Source organism: Neolamprologus brichardi, chromosome 6 (assembly GCF_056152115.1).
Source record: "Neolamprologus brichardi isolate AB-2024 chromosome 6, ASM5615211v1, whole genome shotgun sequence".
Classification (NCBI taxonomy): domain Eukaryota; kingdom Metazoa; phylum Chordata; class Actinopteri; order Cichliformes; family Cichlidae; genus Neolamprologus; species Neolamprologus brichardi.
In genome coordinates, this window is record NC_142109.1 from 15591481 (window position 1) to 15613994 (window position 22514).

The 22514-nt window shown below is 40.0% G+C and overlaps 2 protein-coding genes across 5 annotated transcripts in view; one reads left to right on the top strand and one right to left on the bottom strand.

Annotated features, from left to right (window-relative positions):
* rnf24 (ring finger protein 24) overlaps window positions 1–15591 on the top strand; it is a 29842-nt gene extending 14251 nt beyond the window's left edge. For all 4 annotated transcript variants that reach the window (XM_006787128.3, XM_006787127.3, XM_006787126.3 and 1 more), the window contains 4 exons: window positions 3149–3191; window positions 3723–3764; window positions 9709–9788; window positions 11882–15591. In XM_006787128.3, coding sequence (XP_006787191.2) covers window positions 3149–3191; window positions 3723–3764; window positions 9709–9788; window positions 11882–12023 — 307 coding nt within the window. In that variant the 3' untranslated portion in view covers window positions 12024–15591. The remainder of the gene's footprint in view (window positions 1–3148; window positions 3192–3722; window positions 3765–9708; window positions 9789–11881) is intronic.
* Window positions 15592–19394: 3803 nt separating this feature from the next.
* Window positions 19395–20838, bottom strand: ccdc86 (coiled-coil domain containing 86). Its single transcript, XM_035906367.2, has 4 exons — window positions 20198–20838; window positions 19862–19991; window positions 19705–19779; window positions 19395–19572 (listed from the first exon to the last, which is right to left on the bottom strand). Exons 1-4 carry the CDS (start codon window positions 20743–20745, stop codon window positions 19423–19425), a joined length of 903 nt encoding a protein of 300 aa, XP_035762260.2. The 5' UTR covers window positions 20746–20838; the 3' UTR covers window positions 19395–19422.
* Between the last annotated feature and the right edge of the window lie 1676 nt (window positions 20839–22514).

The following is a 22514-nucleotide window of genomic DNA, read 5'->3' on the forward strand; positions in this document are numbered from 1 at the left end:
GATACTCGTTTGCAATCATCCTAATGGTGCGATCTTCACGGACACGCAGCCACAGCAACGCAACAGACTTGGCAAAGCAGCTGAGACACTGACAAGTATCCAACTGTTAACGTACATATTAACCAGGCCAGTGCACACAGTTAAATGTTACCTCACAGCCACATGTCTTTTCCGTTAAGTTATCATTGAGTTAGCGGCTGTAGCTAGTTAATAGAAAGATAGCAGTAATGTTGGTGCATGGCAGCAAAAGGTGTAAGTCCCGCTTGTCTGTAATGTGAAGAGACAGCGTAATGTTCATTTAACAGAAGAACAAAACAGGATGTTTCTTTTGGGGAGTTTAAAACATCCCCAGCCTTTACACACTGAGCTATTCTAGGAATGACCTAGCAGAGCCGTTAGCTAAAAGATCCTAATTAGCTGGACTTGACATTAAACTGTGTTTGATCTGCGGCGCTCCTAGTTTGAATAATAAAAAAGCACAAGCTAAGATGTGTCCAGCAGCATTTTCAGAACTTTGCTGTAGGAGTCAGGGCCATGTGAACACTAGCCATAAACATCCAGAAAGTTTTGCCTTTTAAAATGAAAACGTATTAGTGTGGACATGATTCCATTCCCTTGCTAGCTCTTTTTGTAAGCCGACTGGCCTAATCAAATTGTCCCGGCTGCTGTTGCAACAGGGGTTTTATCCTAGCAGCAGCAGACTGAACACAAATAATGCCCAGCGTTTTTTATCTAAAACAGTGAGAAGCAGCAGTTGCCCAAAAATTTCTCCCCTCGCCGTCTTGTCATGTCCTGTCTTGCAGGGCAAATGGTAAGTAGATTAACTCCTCTTGTGTCCTTACAATTCCTCATCTAACTGTAAAGAGACGCTTAATGACTTTGATGCAGTACCATGATTCAGTACTAAAAGCTGAGATTGCCAGGTTCACTATCTAAATGCAAATGAGCAATTTTGGCTCCATAAAAAATACTTCTAAAGATGCAGTCTCCCAAAGGGTGAATCAGTTATGAGTATATGTATAAATTTTCTAATGGTGTCCGATAATTTAAAAAAAAAAAATGACACGATTGCTCCATATTTGGGAAATACTTTGTGGAGCTCTGTGGACACGGCTCACACCACCATGAAGGGGGAATCTTAAGGTTTCTGTGCAGTAAAGCATCACCGGCAGGGGCGAGAAAGGAGAGATGAAGTAACACGTTAGAGTTCACTCGCAAGATTCCAGCGGACATATACTCGCAGATACATTTTGACAGAAGGCAGACTCTCACAGAGAAACGCAACCACATCTCTCAGCGAGTCTCTAATCCATACACACACAGGTGCGAAATATGCAGTTCAGTTTGCACAAACATTCAAAGAGTCTTAAGTACTGGGTGTTTCTGTAACGTGGAAAAGGAGCACTAAAAGTCGCTCTGAACAAATGCGGCAACTATATTTGAATCTGTTAGTCATTACTGCAGTTTATAATATTCATTACGTGCTCATGATACCACAGGGCAGATGACACATGTTTTTATGTAGGTGGCACTGACTGCAGCGTAATTCTATCCTATTTGACACCTGGTTTTCATATTAAGTATTCTCCCACTTTTGCCCACTTTTACATTGTACTTGTGGGCTAATGAGCACCCCCACCCCCACCCCCATCAGTCGCCTATGACCCACCCTCCCATGATCTTGTCCCCTACCCCTGGGAGTCTCTGCACCTTTACCTGCTGACCTCTTTCAAAATGTCAGTTTCTCTCCTAGACTGTGCTGCTTGTTTTACAGATCCCTCTCACTCTGCTGCGAGAGGTTAAGGTTACTTGTAATGGAGGTAAATCTTACAAACCTATGAATTTTTCCTATCTCTTTTGCTCTGTTTTTCCTTCCCTAATTTTTTATTTCATTTATTTATTTGTTTGTTTTTGCATATGCTATTCTCCCTCTCAGTACCTAGAACCTCTTATCCAGTGTTCTTCCTGTTGTCTGAATGTTTTTTGTAGCTTAAACTCGGGTTGTATCGACCGGTACTCTTGTTGTGCTTTTATAGAGTGCCTCAGGAACCTGCAGTAATGCTTTTAATGTATGATCCGCTGTGTTTTTGGTGATGTGAGTTGATATTTTACCTTAGGTTCAGTGCTTGTTTTGACAGGAAACCAAGAGTATCTGTTAATATGTAATTTGCTTACTGCTGCGTTCTCCTTCATCGTCTTCTTTCTTTCCTTTCGCTGCTCCATTTAGGGGTCGCCACAGCGACTCGTCTGCCTCCATCAACCCTCTGCATGTCCTCTGTTGCTCATCCATGAACTTCTGTGATCTTCCTCTTTTCCTCCTGCCTGGCAGCTCCATCTTCAACACCCTTTTATGAATATATCCGTTAGTCCTCCTTTTCAACAAACCATCTCGGCTTTGCCGCTTCAACTTTGTGTCCAAACTCTGTACCCGTTTCTCATCCCTGCTGGTCATTCCCAGTGAAAAACTTAGCATCTTCAGCTTAGCCTCCTGTCTTTTTGTCCGTGCCACCGTCTCCAAATCATACATCATAGTAGGTCTCACTACATCTCCGTGTCTGCACTCTCTTCTTCACCTCTCTTATCCATTGTCTGTTTCTTTGGATGGTTGACCCCAGGTATTTAAACTCATCGATCTTCACTGCCTTTCATCCTTGCATGGTCTCCTTTCCTGCTCTTGCCCTCTCATTCACACACGTGTATTCTATCTCGCTTCTGCTGCCTTTACTCTTTCTCCTCTCCATTGCATACCTCCATCTCTCCAGACTCTTTTCCCTGCTCTCAGCTTCTGCATTGCTAGTTAAAAAGATTTAAAAACACGTTGCTTTAGAAATATTTTACTTACCCTGTGTGAGGGGGTGAAGCTTGCCAGAAGCAGGACTCGTGCACTCACGAGAAAAATGCACAACCCAAACATATCTCATGGTTGCGCACTGCTCTGTCTCTTAGCGAATTAATTTCTGAACTAGTTATTTACACCAAGTTATTACAGTGTTTATCATTTTAATGAAAGCACCCCTGCTGATAAACTAGAGTAGACTGACTCCAGGAATTTTTTTTTCAGGACATGTGGATTGTTTCTGTGTTATAGAGTCAAGTGAATGAGGCCAATTATTAATCAAAAAGGTGTTTTGTCTTTACTTCTCCCCAGGTTACGGCACCAGGCGCACAAAGAGCTATATGCTTACAAACAAGTAAGAAAAAGCACAGACACACACACACACTTCAGAGATAGGAAATCATCTGTTGCTAAATGCACAGCAGAAATTAAGTATCATTGCAGTGTCTAGTTTGTATCAGCTGTGCATTGGCCATCATTTAAAATTCCCATTGCTGACTCCTTAGGGAGCTGCAAGAATTTTAAAGGCTTTGTGTTTTTTGTAAGCACGCGTGCACGTCCAGCACTTCCGGATAAGAGTAAAGCGCTGGAAAAGACACGGTTATGTGAAAGATGTGAGCAGATAATAGTGTGTAAAGAAAGAAAGAGAGATGGAAGGCGTTAACAAACTTACATTATGTAATACTTTGTATTACCAGCATGCAAAAAGCATCCAAACGTGGCATCACAGAGTGTAAACACATGTTTTGTGCGTTGTGTCTCTCTGATTGTTAATCACACATTTTAGTGTCTAATATTGTGATGTTTCTGTTCAGGAACTGGTTATAATTATTCTCATACAGTGTTAATCTGACTAATAGTTCTTCTTCTGTTGTTGCACCTTTAGGTCATTCAGAAGGAAAAAGTCAAAGAGCTAAATTTGCATGAGGTAAGTGCTTTTCTGTTTCGTTGGCTAATATCAGGCATCACTGTCAAAGCTTGCTGCATCTACTGCAACAGTTTGTCACGCAGTATCAGCAGCAGACACTGTTCTCTGTCAATTTTGAACCTGTCAGTCACAAACGTCTTAGCTGTAGCCCCACTGTGTGTTTTTATTCAGGTTTTTAATCTCATCCTCTTAGTTTTGTACTTGCATAGAAAGCCATGATGTCCTGGGTTGTCATTTAATTTAAAACAAAGTCCCAAGCACTGGGCCTGTGAAGCAACAATTTAATGTTACAAAAAAAGTTTAGAGCAGAGGTATCAAACATAAGATCTAGGGGCTAGAATTGGCCTGGGAAAGACTCCAATCTGGCCAACTGGATGGCTTTGGAACAAGTGAAGGAGGGTAGAGATTTTAGTCTTTTAACTAAAACATTATCTGTAATTTCAAACATTTATTTTTTTAGCGTGTAGAGAAACTGACACATGCTGTTGGAATTGTATGTCTTTTTTATATTAAGATATCTCTGGGATTAACATCAAAGTGATCCCTATGTGGCCCACAATGTAAAACGAGTGCGACGTCCGCAAAGATGTTATGCAATAAACATCCCGAACAGATGTTCACCGTGTTTGAATAGGGTTTGTTAAGATTTGGTTTGACAACAGTGATGACATACGCACTGTTTGTCATCCAACATTCAACATGTGTCTTCACTCATAGTCATGTGAAAAGGTGTAGTTAAGGCATTAACGTCCTCCCTGTTATTATTATGTAAAGCTCGGTGTCAGCTCAGTCTGGTTGGAAAATTACAAACGCAGAAGTAAAGCTGCATCGCTTCTTGCGGACAGCCTTTTAACAGAGCAGCGAAAATGAAATGTCAACAAATAGCATCTTCGTGTGTGCTTTGGCACAGGCATGGGTATATTTTGTCATCAGCCGTGCTGGAATTTCCTGCTGTCCCATCAGGCTTCGGGGTTTTATTTATGTTATTAGGAATCGAGGGAGAAAGCATCACAAAGTGTCGTGTGAATGAAGCGCGTGACAGAGTAACCAAGCTGTGTTTAAGGACAATAATATATATGCACACAAGGCTGACCCAGTTCCAGGCTCACAGGATTACCCGGTGGAAATGAGCACAGCCTAAGCTACGTGGACTCGGTCTTTTATATATATATATATATATATATATATATATATATATATATATATATATATATATATATATATATATATATATATATATATATATATATATATATATATATATATATATATATATATATATATATCATAGCAGTGTAATATGGAACCCGTTGAGTGTTTATACAAGTCTGTAACTTGAACAGCTATCCTAAGCTGGTGCTGTTTTTTAGCATGGCTTTGATCCAGGTCTACATTAACTGTCTTACATGTTATGTTGGTTTTATGTAAAGAGTGGCTGTCGTAATAGCATCACATGAAGTTCATGCTTCTGTGTCTTCTCAGACTTTTTTTTGTGTGTGTATTTGTAGTTATAAACAAGTGCACACATCTAAAAATATACCAGATGCTTGGAAACCCTCCCCCCAACTCCCAAGTGTATCGTGTTGTTTTTGGGACGTTTTTAAAATAGGAAAAGCTGCACAAACACATCAGTGCTGAATGACTTTGATTAAAAAAAACTAAAAGTCACGCTTTGAGACCTGCATGAAATATGCCTGTCATGTTTCAGCAGTGCAATACATAACACTGTGTCTATATGCTGTGGTTGCATTTTCCTATCTATGTAGGGCAGAGGTAATGATTTCATATCTTTATCTTTCATTCATCATATCTAGTGCTGTGTAATTTGCTTTATCAGTTTGATAAGGTTGTTGGTCATATGTTGACAGTTATTGATGTTGAGCTGGATGAATAACCTGGGAATATGTATGCAAGAATACAGTTAGCAAATGTGAACATTCAGTTGTTTTAACCGTGTAAAGCCCAGAAAAGTAAAATTATTTGAAACTTGAGTGTTTATTGAAGTTTCTGACAAATACGAAATTAATTAATTAGTGTTATTTGGAATTTGTGCAAGTTATTGTTTACATTGTATCTTTAAAAAAATAGAATTAGATTGATAATATGGAGGTATCATAAACTTATGTATCAAATATTTGGATTTGTAAGGGTTAATTTTGCTTTGTGAGGAGTTTATTTTGCTTTTTTAAAAAAAAAAAAAAAAAAAAAAGATGTTTGCTGCATTAAATTCAAAGAATACATCTAATACATTATAGTCATTTTGTTTGTCACTGATGGGTTTTGGCGAGTGTTTTTTTCTTTTACATTGGTGGAGCTTTTTTAAAAAAAATCTTTTTAACTATATGTTACATGTTGTGTGTTCCTGTTAAAAAATGATGGCTAAAGGTTAGTGACCTGATTTTAATGTAAGTGCATCATCATAAACTTCAGCTTCCTCTAAACTTTTAATTTTAAAAAGTGCACATGCAGTGATTGAAATGAAAGTAAACGTCTGCAGATGGGGAAACTGTGAAACTCTTGGTATTAATGTTCCTCCTAGTACCTCTTTACACAGTAGAAAGTGGTAAGACTGTGGGTGGTAATTACAGTTTGTGGTCCCAGCGTGCTAGGCAACATGTTCTCATCACTAGAGATGAGGAGATTGGAGTCCTTCACATGTCTGCTCTTTCTCACAATTTCGTTTTAAGCATTACGCTGATCCTCGAATGGTCTTTTTCTCTACCTGTTAATTTGATCTCTTTCTGTTGCTTGGCTGAGTTGAATGAAGAACGCTCTTTGTCTGGTAAATTTGTACGTGCAGAGCATTGCTTAGCATTCATGTACTGTTCTTGCTTCAATAAAATCAACAAGAGGGTAGAGTTTCTCCATAAAATGAAGTCTGTGTCTTTTGGGGGGTTTTGTACAGTTTTTGGAAGCTTGCAGGATTAATCCACTTAACAGTGAAAAAATAGGTTCTGTCAAAAGTTGGCCGACGGTGTCACATCTAAGCCATGAGGGTGACGCCACAGAAAAAGGCACTGAGGAAAAACAAGAACACTGATCTATTCACCAATCAAGAGAGCAAAGCAGACATCTTAACAAAGAAGTGTTCTGTGTCCAAAACTCCTCAGGAGCGGAAGCTAAAGCCCCCCATACTGTTCTTTTCATCCACAGTCATCCATTCAACACTCGTAAAATAGAAGTTAGAGAGAAAATGTTGCTGAGTTTGAATAGCCAGTGAGCCCCTCATTAAAAGCGTCTACTGTAAAGGCTCTATGAAAATTGGCTTTGTAGACCAACAGTTTATCTATTTCAGAGTTCACAATACTTCCCTAGACTTTACCTCCCCTTGAAATCATTCCAGCTGGCCATTGATGGCATGGATAGGTAGTAAGATTTGCTGCAAGTTATAGGAACGGTTGGGAACGATGACTCTTGCAGGACACTTCTCATTTTAATTTGTTTCAAGCAACATTAAATTGAGAGATCTGAAAGGACATTACTTATTCACAGGTGATGTAGTTTTGATCAAATGTAGCCGGCATGCCTGAAATAAGTAGCATGTCACACAGCGCTTAGTGTGCCGTGTGGTTCTTGGGTGTTTGTGAACTGTATAATTTGCCCCACCATAGATTCACGTCAGCATCTCCGCCATAATAAGACCTGCGTCACCGACGGTCATGCACAGGCATTGCTCAACGCTTGCACCTCTGCACAACTTTAATATGAGCGTGCGTGTCAGTCAGCTACATTGATCGAACACAAAAAAGAGAGAAAATAGACAGAAGCTAATGTGATTTCAGAGTCTAGTTTTCTATTTCTGGAATAATATACTTATGTCTGTTCCCCTCCATATGTATGAAATGAAGCAAAGAAGAGACTGGTGAAATGAAGAAAACCTGTTACTCTAAGTGCAGAAAAGTCATAATCCATGTAAAACAGTTGGGGATTAATGGCAACCCTTTTTAAATGAGTCTGGCCACATTACCAAGACAGCTAGAAAGCTCTCCTAGCCTTCCCAAGCAGTTGTAATGAAGATACGTCTGGGTTTAACAATGCTTTCTTGAGTTGCCAGTTAATTTAAACTCAGTATTGTATGGGGAAAAACTAATTGTAGCCTGCCTTCCACCCTATGACAGATGGGATAGGCTATAGGAACTCTGCAACTTTGAATCGGATTGGTGGAAGAAAATGTATAGATGGATGGATGCTGTAGGAGTTTTAGAAATAATGTTCTCTGCTGGGTCTCTCATAGGGGAATTTTGATGAGCCCCGAATTCCAGCGACTACATGAAAGGGCTTCATTGTTTCTTTGATGAAAGGCCTGCAGTTACTCAAAGTCAAAGGGGATGATTGAGCCAGTGTTGCTCATATTAGGCTATCATAATATTACTGCAATCGATTGTGACAACATTACAAACCTAGGATCTATTCTTAACCAAGTTAAAGGTCAAGGGCTCATCATCACGCTCATCCAAAGCCACCAAAATAGAATTTACAGGCGGTGGAGGGGTGAATGGATCAGTGGAATATTATTTTTTCCATCCCCACATGTTTCACTTCCTAATTTCCAAGAATTCCACACAACCACAACAGTTAGCTAAAACTATAAGGTGACCTGTTACGCTAGTTGAAAGTGTTTTTGTTTAAACCAAAATGGCATCCACATCCTGCTCATCAGGAATTTCTCAATGACCTTGACAAGGACTTTTTTTCAGGAAACTCGAGCTGAACTGCCCAGAAATGGTTACTGTCTTATAATCGAGTTTAAAGTCTTGAATTGTAGTCATAGTGTGGGCTTTAGTGTGCTTTCTTGTTTCATTCAAACCTAGGGCTGTTCGATATAACGATATATATCGGATGACGATATAAAAACGTCTATCGTTTCATTTCACGCTATTGTTTGTTTCGTGGTGTCGCAAAATAAACTGTTTAGGGCAATATTTTTTCATCGTTTTGATGGTCACTGCAGTGGCTATATTCATTTCTTAAACTTCTCTCTTTCTCTTATATTGAATATAACCACACTATGGACGGACAAGCGCCTGTTTTTATGCGTTGTGGTTAGCAACAACGACGGTAACGTCATCGCGTGTCCGGTTGTTTATGTTCCACATAAACCTTTCTCAATAAAGCTCAAGATCCTGTTGAGACTTTTCAAAATAAACTGAATCAGGTGAAAGAGCAGATTGTTTACGGATGAGAAGTAAAGAAGAGCCGCCAGGTGCTAAAAAATAAACCTTAGACTCAAACGCTAGAACAGGCTTTTCCCCGCAGCACGCCGTGTAATAAATACTCACAAAGAAAACGGCGGCTGTTACAACTTATGTCTAAAAATGTATCGTTTCATGCATCGTTAAAACACTCGACTCCAGCTACACGACGCGCAGCTGGAAACACTTCCCGCAAGTCGAGATTCACAGAATTTACAGAAAATGTTACATTTTTGTGATTTATATCGTTATTGGGACGATAGAATTCTTATATCGGGATATGAGATTTTGGTCATATCGCACAGCCCTATTCAAACCAGATCTGAAGATCTCTCAGCTTTTCTAACTTGCGACTCCAGAAATGAACGGATAATCTTTCACCATCTGCATTACAGTGTTGATTGTTTTCCTGTTGAAAAGGGGAAAACCAAAACTACTGTAATGTGTGGCCTCTTGGCCGCGAACGGAACAAGTCCCTATGAGAGTTGCATCAGAGTTATACAACAGGACATAGTTGGTCAGTTGGACTTTTTACCGTGGTTTTGGGGTTTTTTTCAGGGTTTTTTGGGTGGGTTTTTGTTAAGTTTTTGGTGTTGTTGGTAAAAGTTTTTTTTGTGTGTGTGTGTGTGTGTGTGTGTGTGTGTGTGTGTGTGTGTGTGTGTGTGTGTTTGTTCTTTTCACTAACACAAAGCTAAAGATGATGCATGGCTTTGTACAGAAAGCACCTCCTAACTTCCCCTGATCTCTTTCAGATTTGTGCAGTGTGCTTGGAGGAGTTCAAACAGAAAGATGAGCTGGGGATTTGTCCATGCAAACACGCCTTTCATAGGAAGTAAGTACACGCACACATAGACACACATGTTTGTACACATCCAGTCAAGGACAAACAAGTCATTATAGATTTCCTTATCTGGATGGTGTATTTCCATTGATTTTCCCGCTTTTTAGGTATAGTAAATACAAATCGGTAGATGTTCTGCAATTTCAGAGACTTCGGGTGAACCATTATTGTCAAGCTTGTTGCGTTTGTGTGGAAGCCAACAATAACAAATGCCTCAGAGTTGCATGTTTTTGGGACATTAAACTAAAGGCCATTGTTTATGAATTGGGAACTGCAGATGACATGTTAGATTGCTTCAGCCTGTTTGTCCCACACCTCCCCCCATTACCTCCTACTTCAACTGAGTTCATTATAACAGCACGGTGCCTCCCTTGGCCTAGTTTTTCTCTGCAGTTGCTGCAAGAGTAGTGACCCCTCACCTTTATACACACTGCTCTGCTCTAGTGCAAGGTAAGGAAAGGCATGCCGCTGTGCAGAGGAAAAGGTTTATTGAGGAGGGTATTGCTGGGTAGATCTTTTTACAAATGATGACAAAGAGAGGCAAATTATACAAGAAAAATAGGGTTCCAGTGAATGTTTGGTTAATGAAAAAGAAATAAAATAAAAGAAGTGCTAGTGAGTCATGCAAGTGCAGAATTATTTGTGAATTTAGAGATATGTTTGTCTTAATCCTTGCGTGTAATCAAAATCTGTATCAAGATTTGTGGATGTGTACATACAGTTGTAGATGTTGTTTGTGGTTATTAACAGCTTAAAGTGTTGCACTCTGAGAGCTGGAAATAAATCTCCTCTCACCTGGCTGTCTCTTTATGAGGATTTTGGCTACACTTGGGTCTGAACGGCTCTAGGAATAGATGCGCGACGGTTTGCAAATGTATGTGGTTTTTTTTCCTAGTTATTGAGCTGATATATGTTTCATATTTTCCTCTTGAACACAGCCACTGGAAGACCGAAAGGAACGCTTCTGGTGATCTACATTTGACCACTTAATTATTATTATGAGCTCTGGGTAATGACCAAAAGATTGAGAAACAAAACACATATTTACTTATGAGATGAAACTTGTGGCAAAGAACGCTTTTAAAAGGGCGCCCCCATTAGGCCAGGTGGAAATAAAACTCCTATAGAAAGCCGCGCAAGCATGTGGAGAACATGCAGACACAAATATTTTAGGATAAACCCAGAAAAAAAAAAGTGGTCTTTGGTATATGAGGTTTATATTTATTTGCCCCCTTTATTTTCCACTCTGCGTGTTTTTGGTTTTTTTTGTCTGTTTCTTCCAGATGTAATTCTCCCATTTATCCGGGGTTGGAATCGGCACGTCACTAACTTGTGACCCCTCCTGAGACTCATGTGCAAGTCTTTAATTCATACTTAGTTTTAGTCATAATTTAGGCATCTAAATTCTTGTAGTTTTGGTCTAGTTTTAGGTTTTAAAAATAATGGCGGGGCTGATCAAACGTGTGCGTCTAACCTTACTGCAGGAGATTAATTCTGATTGGATCTCGTCTCTCCAGAAAAATTTTGTCTTGTTTTTATTTGTTAACAAAAGTGTCAGTGCATTTCTTCATAGTTCTTCATACTTCGTTATCATCTCGTTTCCGTCAAAGAGGTCTGTGGTTATGACGTACCTATGGGGTACATTTAATAAAGAAGTGTAACACCCCCCCCCCCCCCAAAGCGAATGTGTTAACGGCTACATCATGCCATTTATTAGCGCCCACTGGTGGAAAAACTATGTCATGGCACATTCTCTAAATTGATTTAAACATACCGTATTTTGTTTATTCCATAATTTATTACAACATTTTGGCACCACTGCACATATAAATATAAATATGCCATACGTGTTGCTGTTGTCAGTTATCAATTCCGTTACGTACATTGAGAGCTAAGAGCTAACCGGAGCCCATCTCCGTGTATGTGAACCCATAATAATCAATAAAGCTGATTCTGATTTTGATGCTTTTTCCTGCTTACTAGCTGCTATCCTATATTTCCTGTACCCTCTGTACTTTACTGAATCGCTCGCTTCTTTCATCCCTGCCTTTAACTATAAACGCTGTGCTTTTTCTTTCCTTCAGGTGCCTCATTAAGTGGCTGGAGGTGAGGAAAGTGTGCCCGCTGTGCAACATGCCCGTCTTGCAGCTCGCCCAGCAGGCCGGCAGCACAGACCCTCCTGTGCAGATAGAGCAGCCTTTGCCTGGCATTGAGAACTTGGTGTAGCAGACTGACAGCCTCCTTCACAGTACACTACAAACACACGCATCCCGACACTCATGCTCTTACCTGTACAGGTACACTTTTGGTATGAGTGCGTGGACAGACTGGAGAAACTGGAGCTAATGCTCAGATCTACGCAAAAGCTGCGAATCTGCCGCCATCGCCACCTCTCGTATCTTTTTGCATCGGTTCACAAAAGGATTTCCTGACATCGGCTCTAACTGAGAGTCATCTGTTTTCATGTATTTTTATTTTCACGGACAATGAAGAAGAGCTGATAACGAAGAAGTTTTCCTTTTCGACCAAGACGGTCGATAACTTTTTCACAACCAAAGCACTTTTCTGGGAACGCCAGAGAAAGACCAGGAGGAAGAAGGAAAAGACAAAAGAACTACAGTACACTAAAATCTGAATAGTTTTTCTTTTATTTAACAAGCACTTTATGAGAAAGGCAAACCTGAATTTGCATGTGGCTCGTAGTCCCATGGTCAATATATTTTATCATTAACTCTCATTTCCATGTACAGTACAAATAAACCAGGGTTAGATCATTTTGGATTTTTTTTGTTAACAAACAAAATGTACATACACATCAGAAAGGGACATCAATACCCACTGCAGTGGATGCGGGGAAATTTGGAGTTTGTTTAGTTTGTGCTGCACACACACAAGAAACCGAAGTCAAAGTATCCTCGACTTTACGTCTGACTGAATGTGACAGGTTTTTACACGCACACAACCCACACGTACACACAATTCAGATGAAACATGAAGAATTTGTTCCCGCATCGCCTCACTCGCCTCATTTATAATGTTACAGTTCTCCTTTTTTGTAAGGATTCGAACACATAAAGATGATGCAGTGAACTAATTATAGCATCAGCCGTGTGTGGATACTGTCACCCCTCCACAATCCAGGCATTACTTACAGTTGGGATCAGTCACAGGAAATCAACATTTCACGGTGCCCACTGTTTTAACCTCAAATTGTGTTGGTGTGTATGCACTGATGCTTAATCTTTAAACAGTTAAACAGAGCCAACCGAAGGAATCAAGCACTCAGACGTTTCCCAGGTAACACAGATGTTGCGCTTTGCTTCGCAGCGTTTTTATTTCATTGAAGCCGAGCTGCGCGGGTGCCGCAGAGACTCGTCTTCGCGAACATTTCACAGAAACAAAGTGTCATACGGTCGAGTCGGCGTCACTCGAAATATCACCGCACGTCCCTCTGAATCTGAATGACTTCTGAGTTTAAGCACGCTGCATTTACCGCTGAATTTGTTTTTGCTTCTGCTCTAGTATTTATGCTTTTTTTAATATATATATATATATATTTATTGTGATATCTCGGTACAGCTTCATAGAGAGAACGAGTTAGTGGACTCAGCAAAGCTTTCAGGCAACATTTCCACACATACATTGGGAGGGGCTCGAGCCGCAAACCCCCCTCCCGCCCCCACCCACAGAGGTAGCAGTCAGCAGGTTGTAATGAAGCAGCAGTTTCATTCACACACGCGCACACAGGTTCAGCTTTTTGGCCGTGGTATTCTGGCGCTTTCGCCCCTCGCCTCTCTCTGTATAGTACAGGGTGCTTTTGTTTCGTGCCACACAGACATTAACCCTGAACCCCTGACCTTTGTGTTTTTGTTTTTGTCTCCTGTTAATATGTTGTTGGGCTAAAAGAAAAAAGCTTCATCACTCTGAGATGAATTAGAGATTGTCATTTTATCAATGATGTGTGCTATCCAGTAACAGCTGTGTGTTACCTTTTTTAGAAGCACAAACAACAACAACAACAAAAAATGAGCCCCCGCTACAAAAAGTGAGCTTTCTGTCAGGGCTAACATGCTAACTGATTGTTCTGTTTTCTGGCTGCTTTCTTTCTGAATTATTACACAAAGGTTGAGGCTCACAATACGTGGACGATGCTTCTTCCATTGTTACTTTGATCTGAATGTCAGGCCACACACACACACACCGCAGTGTTGACCTCTGTGGACATTAAATAAGAACAAAAACAGGGTTATTTTTCTGTCTTGTGTGAGGGTCACTCCTCCTGCATGGAAGCAGCACGGTGCTACATAAAAATGTTTAGGCTGATTGAAACGTATTGGCCAATCCCAAACAGACTTATTAGGACACTTGGTGAGCAGGGCGTGTATCAGACAACATCTCCACTTCAAAAGAGTTTTATGTTGAACAAATGAAGCAGCATCAAATCCTGCAGCGTATGACGGGCAGTATTTGTTGCCTTCTCTCTTCTCGGTTTTGGTTACAAAAAGGCTGTGACTGTTTTTCTGCACTTATATTAATCCAAGATCTTCGCTTTATCTTTCTTCCACTGTCCCCCGATAGACGCTGGTAATAACACAAGTCTTAATGCTTTGTTCCTGCTAGTGGATTTGTCTTTGAATGTATGTGTCAGGAGAAAAAGGAGAGATTTAATGTGAAAACGTGCTATTTTGCGTAGTCAAGTTGCCACTTTGTTTCACCACTGTTAGATGTATGTAGATGCTAGTATCATAAATAGTGTTTTTACACACGGTGCACAAAGAGAAGAAAAAGCTCCTTCCTGTAAACTGAACGGCAGCTGACACTTCCCTGCAGTCTGCTCTATCTTAAATGTTGCTCGATTGTAAAACACCTTCCACCTGATTTTTTTTCCTTCCCGCGTGCCGTCCCGATCCCGCTAAAAGAGAGCGCGCCAACCCACGGTGAATCAGATTGATTGAGCAAAGAGATGCGAGGGAGTTTCTGTGAGGCTGTGGGCAGAAGAGGCTGGAAGCTGAGCCAGTCATGAATATAATAATGATGAACGACTTCCCACCGCTGAAATCACCATTGACGTCAGCGCCGCTCCTGAGTTACCTCGGGCTATAAATAGACGACAGTCAGGAGCACAGTTTTACATCGAGAATCTACTCGTATTGTGAGTGGAGAGCTTCCGAATGACGGCCTCACAAGCCACTTTTATTATTGTCCCTTTAGGGCAAGGCGTTTGATGGGGGAATGCGACAGACTCAGTTTTATTCATAAAAGAGTAAAGTTGTTACCCTTTCCTTTCAGATGAGGGTTGCGTTACATTTCCGTGGTTGATTTTAGCGACCAGACCATTTAATTTTATTTTGAAATCTCTATCACTGCCGCCCTCAAGTGAACTTTCTTCTTGTTTGTATGGTGTGCTATTTATTTCACCACTGCTCCAGTAGTGACCTCCTTACCCACCAATACTCCTCCCACTCCTCCCCTTTTTATTTTAAATGTTGTCCAAACAAATCCTCCCACCTCCCAGCTTGAGCAGTGTACCTGAACACACCCTCTTGCCTCTTTTTTTGTTAACACTGATTACGTTTGTGGACTTTCACAGACATTTGTTTGTAAAACTAAGAATTCTGCAGCCAGAATATTTTTGGAGACAGTCAGTATTTGTAAGCTCTATTTTTGTATATTGTTATTTTGGAGAAAATAATATGCTTTTTTTTTTCTTGTTTTTTGCTAATTTTATGGGTATTCATTTCAAGAAAATGTTGCATGTGACTTGAGTTGAACTGTAAATAAAGTTTCCAAGTTTTGGAAGGATGTTTGTTGTGTTTTGTCTTTTCCTCTTCCAGATGTAGTCAAAATGTATCACTAAATTTACAACTCAGGAAAAATAATGTCTGTATGTCCTGTCTCAAGATGCATTCAGTGCCTCTTGGCTGGACTGGTGTAATTCAGTATAAGCAGGGTGTTCTAAAAGTTCCCTGAAAGCCTTCTGTTGATCCAAAACTATACTGTGAGACTAGTAATTCTCTGTATTGGCTTCCTGTTAAATCCACAAACTTGCTCATGCTTAGTTGTCTAGATTTTTCTCCAGAATATTCTACAGAGATTCACAGTCTAAACCACCTTGAAGTGACTGTTATTGTGATTTGATGCTATATAAATAAACCTGATTTGAATTCAATCAAAATTATAAATATAAATAAAAATTATGTTCCGCTGTTATCCTGGTGACTGACAATGGCTTCAGAAAATTAAGGCCACCACCTCTGTTTAAGTCTTTTTTTTTTTTTTCTTCACTGATATCATTTACTCCTTTTTGGGACTGTTTGCCAGTAAGTATCAGTAAATATGATGCACCAGCGCCACCTTCTGGTTAAATACTCAAATGTTTAAACTGCATTTTCAGTTACAATATAAAAATTTTTTACTGACTGCATACTTCTTGGTATTGCAGATGGATGCGGTCCTGGTTGTTGAGCAGGACAGACGAGAGGCAACTGTAACACTTTTATTTTCTCCAAAAAGATGTTAGAAACTCTTAATCAGGGCACAGCACACTCAGGGTCCGTCTGTTTTGTGTCTGTTTCAATAAACAGAGTCTCATACACATGTTAATAACTGATGGACAGAACAGGCTGAGAAAGTGCTGGTGTGGCTTGTTTTTGTCACCCTGTAAAATGGTCTCAAGTTTGAGGACATTGTTATCCTAATGCTAGTGTAATGCTACTTTACTTCAACACCGATCACTTTTATGTCAGCATTCCTATTTCAGCCTCTCCCTTTTATCTGACTGTGAACTCATGTCTTGTGTGCGCATTTTAGTTAGAGCATTTGAATTTGTGTCATACAACATACAAACTAGCATCCACAAACTTAAAATCTATAAATATTAGTTAGCACTTTATAATGATGTCACGCTATTAAGCACTAGTAATATATTAGTAAAGTGCTAGTAAGAGCTTAATTCATCATTTATGATGACATTTATAAATACAGATACATCATTATGATTATATATTTATAAATGACACACTAAGGAGGAGTAATGCTCTGTAAAAGATGAACTAAGCACTTGCCAATACCTTATTTAATACTTAATAGTGTGACATTACTATAAAGTGCTAGCAAATATTTTATATCGTTTTTAAGAAGAGAAACCATCAGAATATCTGTGAAAACTCCAATAGACGGCTCATTTGATCTGACCCATAATGGGAAACTGGTCCAGTATCTAAAAATGCTTTTTCGTAAAATGTAGTTTATCAGTATAATATCAGTATTTTATTCAACAAGGGGCTGTCCTGACATAGATTATGATGTATTACTTGATAGATAGATGTTTGTTTGTCTTTTTTAATTATCAACCCTAAAACTGACAAGTTAGCATAGATACGTTGGCCCACTCATCAGCAGTTTTCTGTGGAAATGTGAAAACGAGGACTAGGCCTGGTCCTCTCAGCAACCTCAGACCAAAATCAATTAAATGCTGAACGTCCATTGTTGCTTTGGCAACAGTTTGAAATGGTTTGCAGTTACTCTCTGTTGAATTTTAAAGCGATAAGATGGCCCACTTTACCTCATGTCCCGGTTTTGTTGGGATCACACTATTGATCGGTCTTCCACTGTCTATCCTGAAGCGCCAAATGATGTTTTTAAAATCTGCTTCAAAAGACTCCATGATCTGATTTATTTTCTTCTTTCTTCTTCAGATAATTGAAGGTAGACTTCCTTACTTTATGTCGATTACATAAAAATCGATTTTCAGAATTATTTCAGGAAATAATAACATTTTTTATTACAGTGTTATAACTCCATCTGAGTCAAAGTGATCAAAAAGTCATTTCAACATATATTTAAAGTAAGGAAGAGAAAAGAACAACAAACTTTCGATTTGATCACTTTTATTAAAACGTGACCACTTTGCATCACCTAGATCTTAAAACCTGTCAACAGAAGTGCTTCATGTCATGATTACACTGTTTGATATTTAAGGATACATTGTGTGTGATGCCTCTCTGTGAATAACAAAGATTAGATGAAGGCAACACAAGAAGAAGCTAAACAGGAAGGAGGCGCTTAAAGAGTGAGACAGTGAAGTAGCACACAGCCAGACTGCTCATGAACATGATCCCAGGGTGAGAGGCCACCGCGGCGTTGCTTGAAGTGCTGTTTGTTGTTGTTGCAGTGTTGTTTGCAGTAGCGGTGCTGATTGTGCTTGTCATGTTTGTTGCAGTCGTGGCAGTGGCAAAGGTGGGAGCGGTTGAATTTACAGTGGAATTTGTCTGGGCATTTGCTGATGCTGCTGATTGATGAGTGAAACAGAAACAGAGACAGAAAGAGAATAAAGTAAAACACTTAAATGAGAAACTGTTTTACTCACCGATGATCAGGATCTGTATCAGAATGGTCAGAAGCATTTTTGATCTCTGTAATGCCTGAAAACCAAAAGGAAAATTGAATATTTTGACTTTAAACATTACTGTCTAACAAGCAAACGGTCTAAAAGAGAAAGCTGAACAACCTGTTAAAAGTGTGTTACTTACAACACTCCTGTATTTTAATTTCTCTCAGCTCAGTTGTGAACTTGTCTCAGTGCCGAGTCTTCTTGCACCTCAGATGAGCAACTTCGCTTCAAGCTGTGAGTTCTTCCCATCTTTTATACTGTGAATGGCAGAAATGAGGAATGACATGAAAGAGACACCTTTGAAGGATGGCCATTTCTTTCACAGCAGCCACCTAAGTTTAACAAACTGCTTTGTTCATGCGTGCATCTCCAGGCTTGTGAGATTATTGACAGATTACAAAGGAATCGGGTTGGTCGCAGGTGAAGAGAAGCAGGATGTGTGTTCAACATGCTAAAGCCATGTCTTGTGTCTGCATACTTACTGGTGACGTTAACGTGTCACAACCAAGGTTAGAAGAAAAGTCCCACAGACTCATCTAGTGGACATCATTGCTAAATTAGGCCTAATGTCTTACAGCAGGATGATTCTGCTTTATTCATATAATCATTTTTTAACTGCACTTAAACAACTTCTATTTTTCTTAGGCTGTCTGGAGAAAAACATGTTAGATCTTCTTCCTTCAGAACGAAAACTCCAGACGCAAAGAAAAACTTTTGATTGAATTGGACTGAAAATAACTACAGTGCACCTATCTTCAGATGGCTGTGTCCCGCAGGACATGACAGTGATATGGACCAAAATTTCTGACAAAATGTTTCAAACAGCTTGTTGAATCTACGCCATGAATTAAAACAGCTCTGAAGGCAAAAAGGGGGTCTAACTCAGTACTAGCAAGATCGTGTCCAATGAGTGTCTAGCCTTTAAATCTTAAGAACGGGATGCTTTTATAGTTCAAAAATGTACTTTTGGAGGACAATCTGCTCATAAATGATCTTAGACTCCCATTTCTGAAGTTCTGAATAAACCATCAGTTCACAGCCCATTAATCATCAAACACAGTTTCACAAATATAAAACCAGCATTATTATAGTTTGTTTGTAGTGATATAAAAATACTGTCAGCCACCAGTTCTCCCCCTCAGCCTCAGTGAAGTTTTAATAAATAAATGAGTGGAAGACAAGAATGAGTCAAAATCCAGAGCAGATCAATTTTATCACATTTATTTCTGGACTTTAAGTTAAATCTTGGTCAGAGTTTTTCTGTTTCTTTGTGGGTTTGCCACTCTGCTTCTGTGACTTCTGCAGCAGAGCCAGCGTGTCTCGCTTCTCAATCTTTCTGAGATGTTTCTTCTTCATCCTCTTTATCTTTGACGTATTCCGGATCTGAGAAACAAACGAGACATAAAATTCAAATATGAGCTGATTGGAATATTACAATAAACCGAGAAAGCATTAACACACGAGGGAATGAAGAATATGCCAGTATTTCTTTTAGCTGGAGACAAGTCGACATACCACTTGAACAATCTCAGCTTTGCGTTCGTTCTCTTCTCGACGTTTTAAGTTTTCTTCTCTTCTTTTCCTCTTTTCCTATTAAAACAGGCAAAAACACAAAAACAAGTGAGGTGCAAAGCGTTGACAACACAATGGTCAGGCAGACCTGCCTCCTTACCTCCTTCTGTCGAGCTTTCTCATCCTTAAGCTGCAAGGAATACTGCTTCACCAGTGCCTTCTCCCGCTTGGCCTCCATCTTCTTTTCCCAAGAGGAGCACAATTGTTTGTCTCTCACTAAAGCTGAAAACCTTAGAAGACAAAAAAGGTTCACACTAAAGTTTTACCAACAAACTTCAGGGCGATCTGTACAAGACATCTCATTATAAACAAAACCTTATTACCAAGAACTCTCATCACCTTCCTCATTAACTGCCATGTACGTGCTTTTCATTCACATACAGTACTATATAATAATGATTATTATTATTATGATGATAATAATAATCGTCCTCACCTCGCCTTGCTCCGGTCCTTCCACACTCTTCCAGATTTCGGTTTTCCCAGAGGAATGGCCGGGCGGGGCTTCTCACTGGGAGCTAGGTGAGGCTTCTTCGGGACCGGCTCTGCTGGAACAGGTCTGGACAGAGGAGCGTCTCCGCTGCCGTTAACGGTGGATTTGTTTTCTGTATCCGCCGCTGGAGTCACTGTCTGCGGCTCTGCTGGTTCCGGTGTCGGCTGCTCTGCCCCGAGACAGGGCTCTGGTTCCGCTGGCATGCTGGACCTGTCCTCGGCCGGACTCACAGGTTTCTCCTCTGTATTTGTTTCCTCCTCTGTATTTGTTTCCTCCACCTCTACCGGTAGCTCGTGGAGGACTGACCTCCTGCTCCTCCGGCTGGGAGTCCTCACCGGGGCTTCAGAGCCGAGCACCGGTGCGGGAGTCCGGAACGTGCGGCCGCTGCGGGTCCGTCTGCCCTCCGCCGGCGGTTCCTGGACCTGCTCCGCTCCTGGTTCCGCCTCATCGGCGGCTTTCTCTTCTGACACGGGTTTTCCTCTTTTTGGCATATTTTTAAATAAAGTAACAGCTCATTACTATACCTTACTTCTGTTTCCACGTGTGAGCTCTCCCAGCGTTGTGTACGTCGCGTTATTTCCGGTGTCGACGATAAACAACATGGCTTCACATTACCGCCACCTCCAGTTCTGGAGGGCAAACTACAAATTTGAACTTCCTCTAAGAGGAGCGCCATTGTTTGGCTTTAGCTTTTATCATGAAAACTGTGGTGTTTGCTCTTTGTAATACTCATAGAAATGTGACACCATCAATGTGTAGCTTCGTTAGCTCCATCAGTGAGTCAGTCTCAGAGATAACTCTAGAGTTAGATAGTGAGTGAATTTAGCTTGTCACAGTTCACATAAAAACTAATTAAACACACTGGGATTTTGGGTGTCTTCTTTCTTTACAGCCACAATTAAATTTGAGAAGTCTCTTTGGTTGCATGTCTTATTAAGGCGAGGTTGCTGGAAGTGAACCACAGAACACAGAGAGAAAGATCCTGAAATGACGCTGAAATACAAACAAGAGGAAAGTGGTCAAAGTATTTGATGAAGGCTGTAGTGATGGGTCGTTCGCGAACGGAATGGCTCTTAGAGCCGACTCTTTGAAGTGAACGACGCGAGCCGACTCCTTATTGGGAGCCGTGAGGTTTTTTTTTTTTCTTTCTTTCTTTCTCTCACCCTCTCTCTCGCCCTTTTTTCCACTAAACTCCGCATGCGCGGCCTGTACTTTGCGCTGGGCAGAGGGGGGAGGGGCGTTAGTTACACTCGCAGTAGCACAGGAACAGAGCCAGAGAGAAAGAGAGCAAGGGACAACAACGTCACATTAGAAAGGTATAGTAATCATCCGCTATTTTCAGTTGCAGATGATAAAGGATTCAGAAATCATGCAGGCCCATATGACAGAGAATGTGCATCTTCTTTTTGTTTTAATATTTTAATTTATATTTAATTGTGTTGTGGTTTGCAGTGTTTTGTGTTGTTTCACGTTAAATTTGTTTAAAAGGAAAAAGCTGAAAATTTAAATAGTTAAAAGTTTAAAATGTAAATAGTTGTTTTTTGTATTATGATTTATTTATTACATTTTATGTGGAGTGAATAAATAGAGTATATTTATAGTGGACCTTAGAGACAAAGCACGTACAAACTCCAAAACACGTACAAACTCCTAAGCATGTACAAACTCCAAAACGCGTAAAAACTCCAAAACGCGTAAAAACTCCAAAACGCGTAAAAACTCCAAAACGCGTAAAAACTCAGAAGCACGTACAAACTCCAAAACACGTAAAAACTCAGAAGCACGTACAAACTCCAAAACACGTACAAAAGACAACAGAAGTGCTCCAGGTTTCTTGGGCCCAGTGTTGAGCTTTTGTTACCTAGTGGCTACACAAGCCAGGAAGTATCAACAACCGGATTTGGTGTGTGGTAGTAACAGGTAAATGAACTTTTTTTTTAAATTATTTGAATAAATATGAGTGCTTGTCTATAAATACACAAACAATACACACATGTTTTCAATTGTGTAATTTAAGTGATAGCTAGTGGTAGCTCTGTTTTGGAAGTTCAGTAAACGCTAGAAATGTGTTTTGGAGTTTGTACGTGCTTTTTGGAGTTTGTATATGCTTTAGAGTTTGTACGTGCTTTGTCTCTAGGGGCCGTATATAAACATATATAAATAAAACCACTTTTTTTTACATTAGTAATTCCTTTTCTGCATAATTTTATATTATTGTTAATGATTAAATAATTAAAGCAACAAAACAACCTGAAGAGCC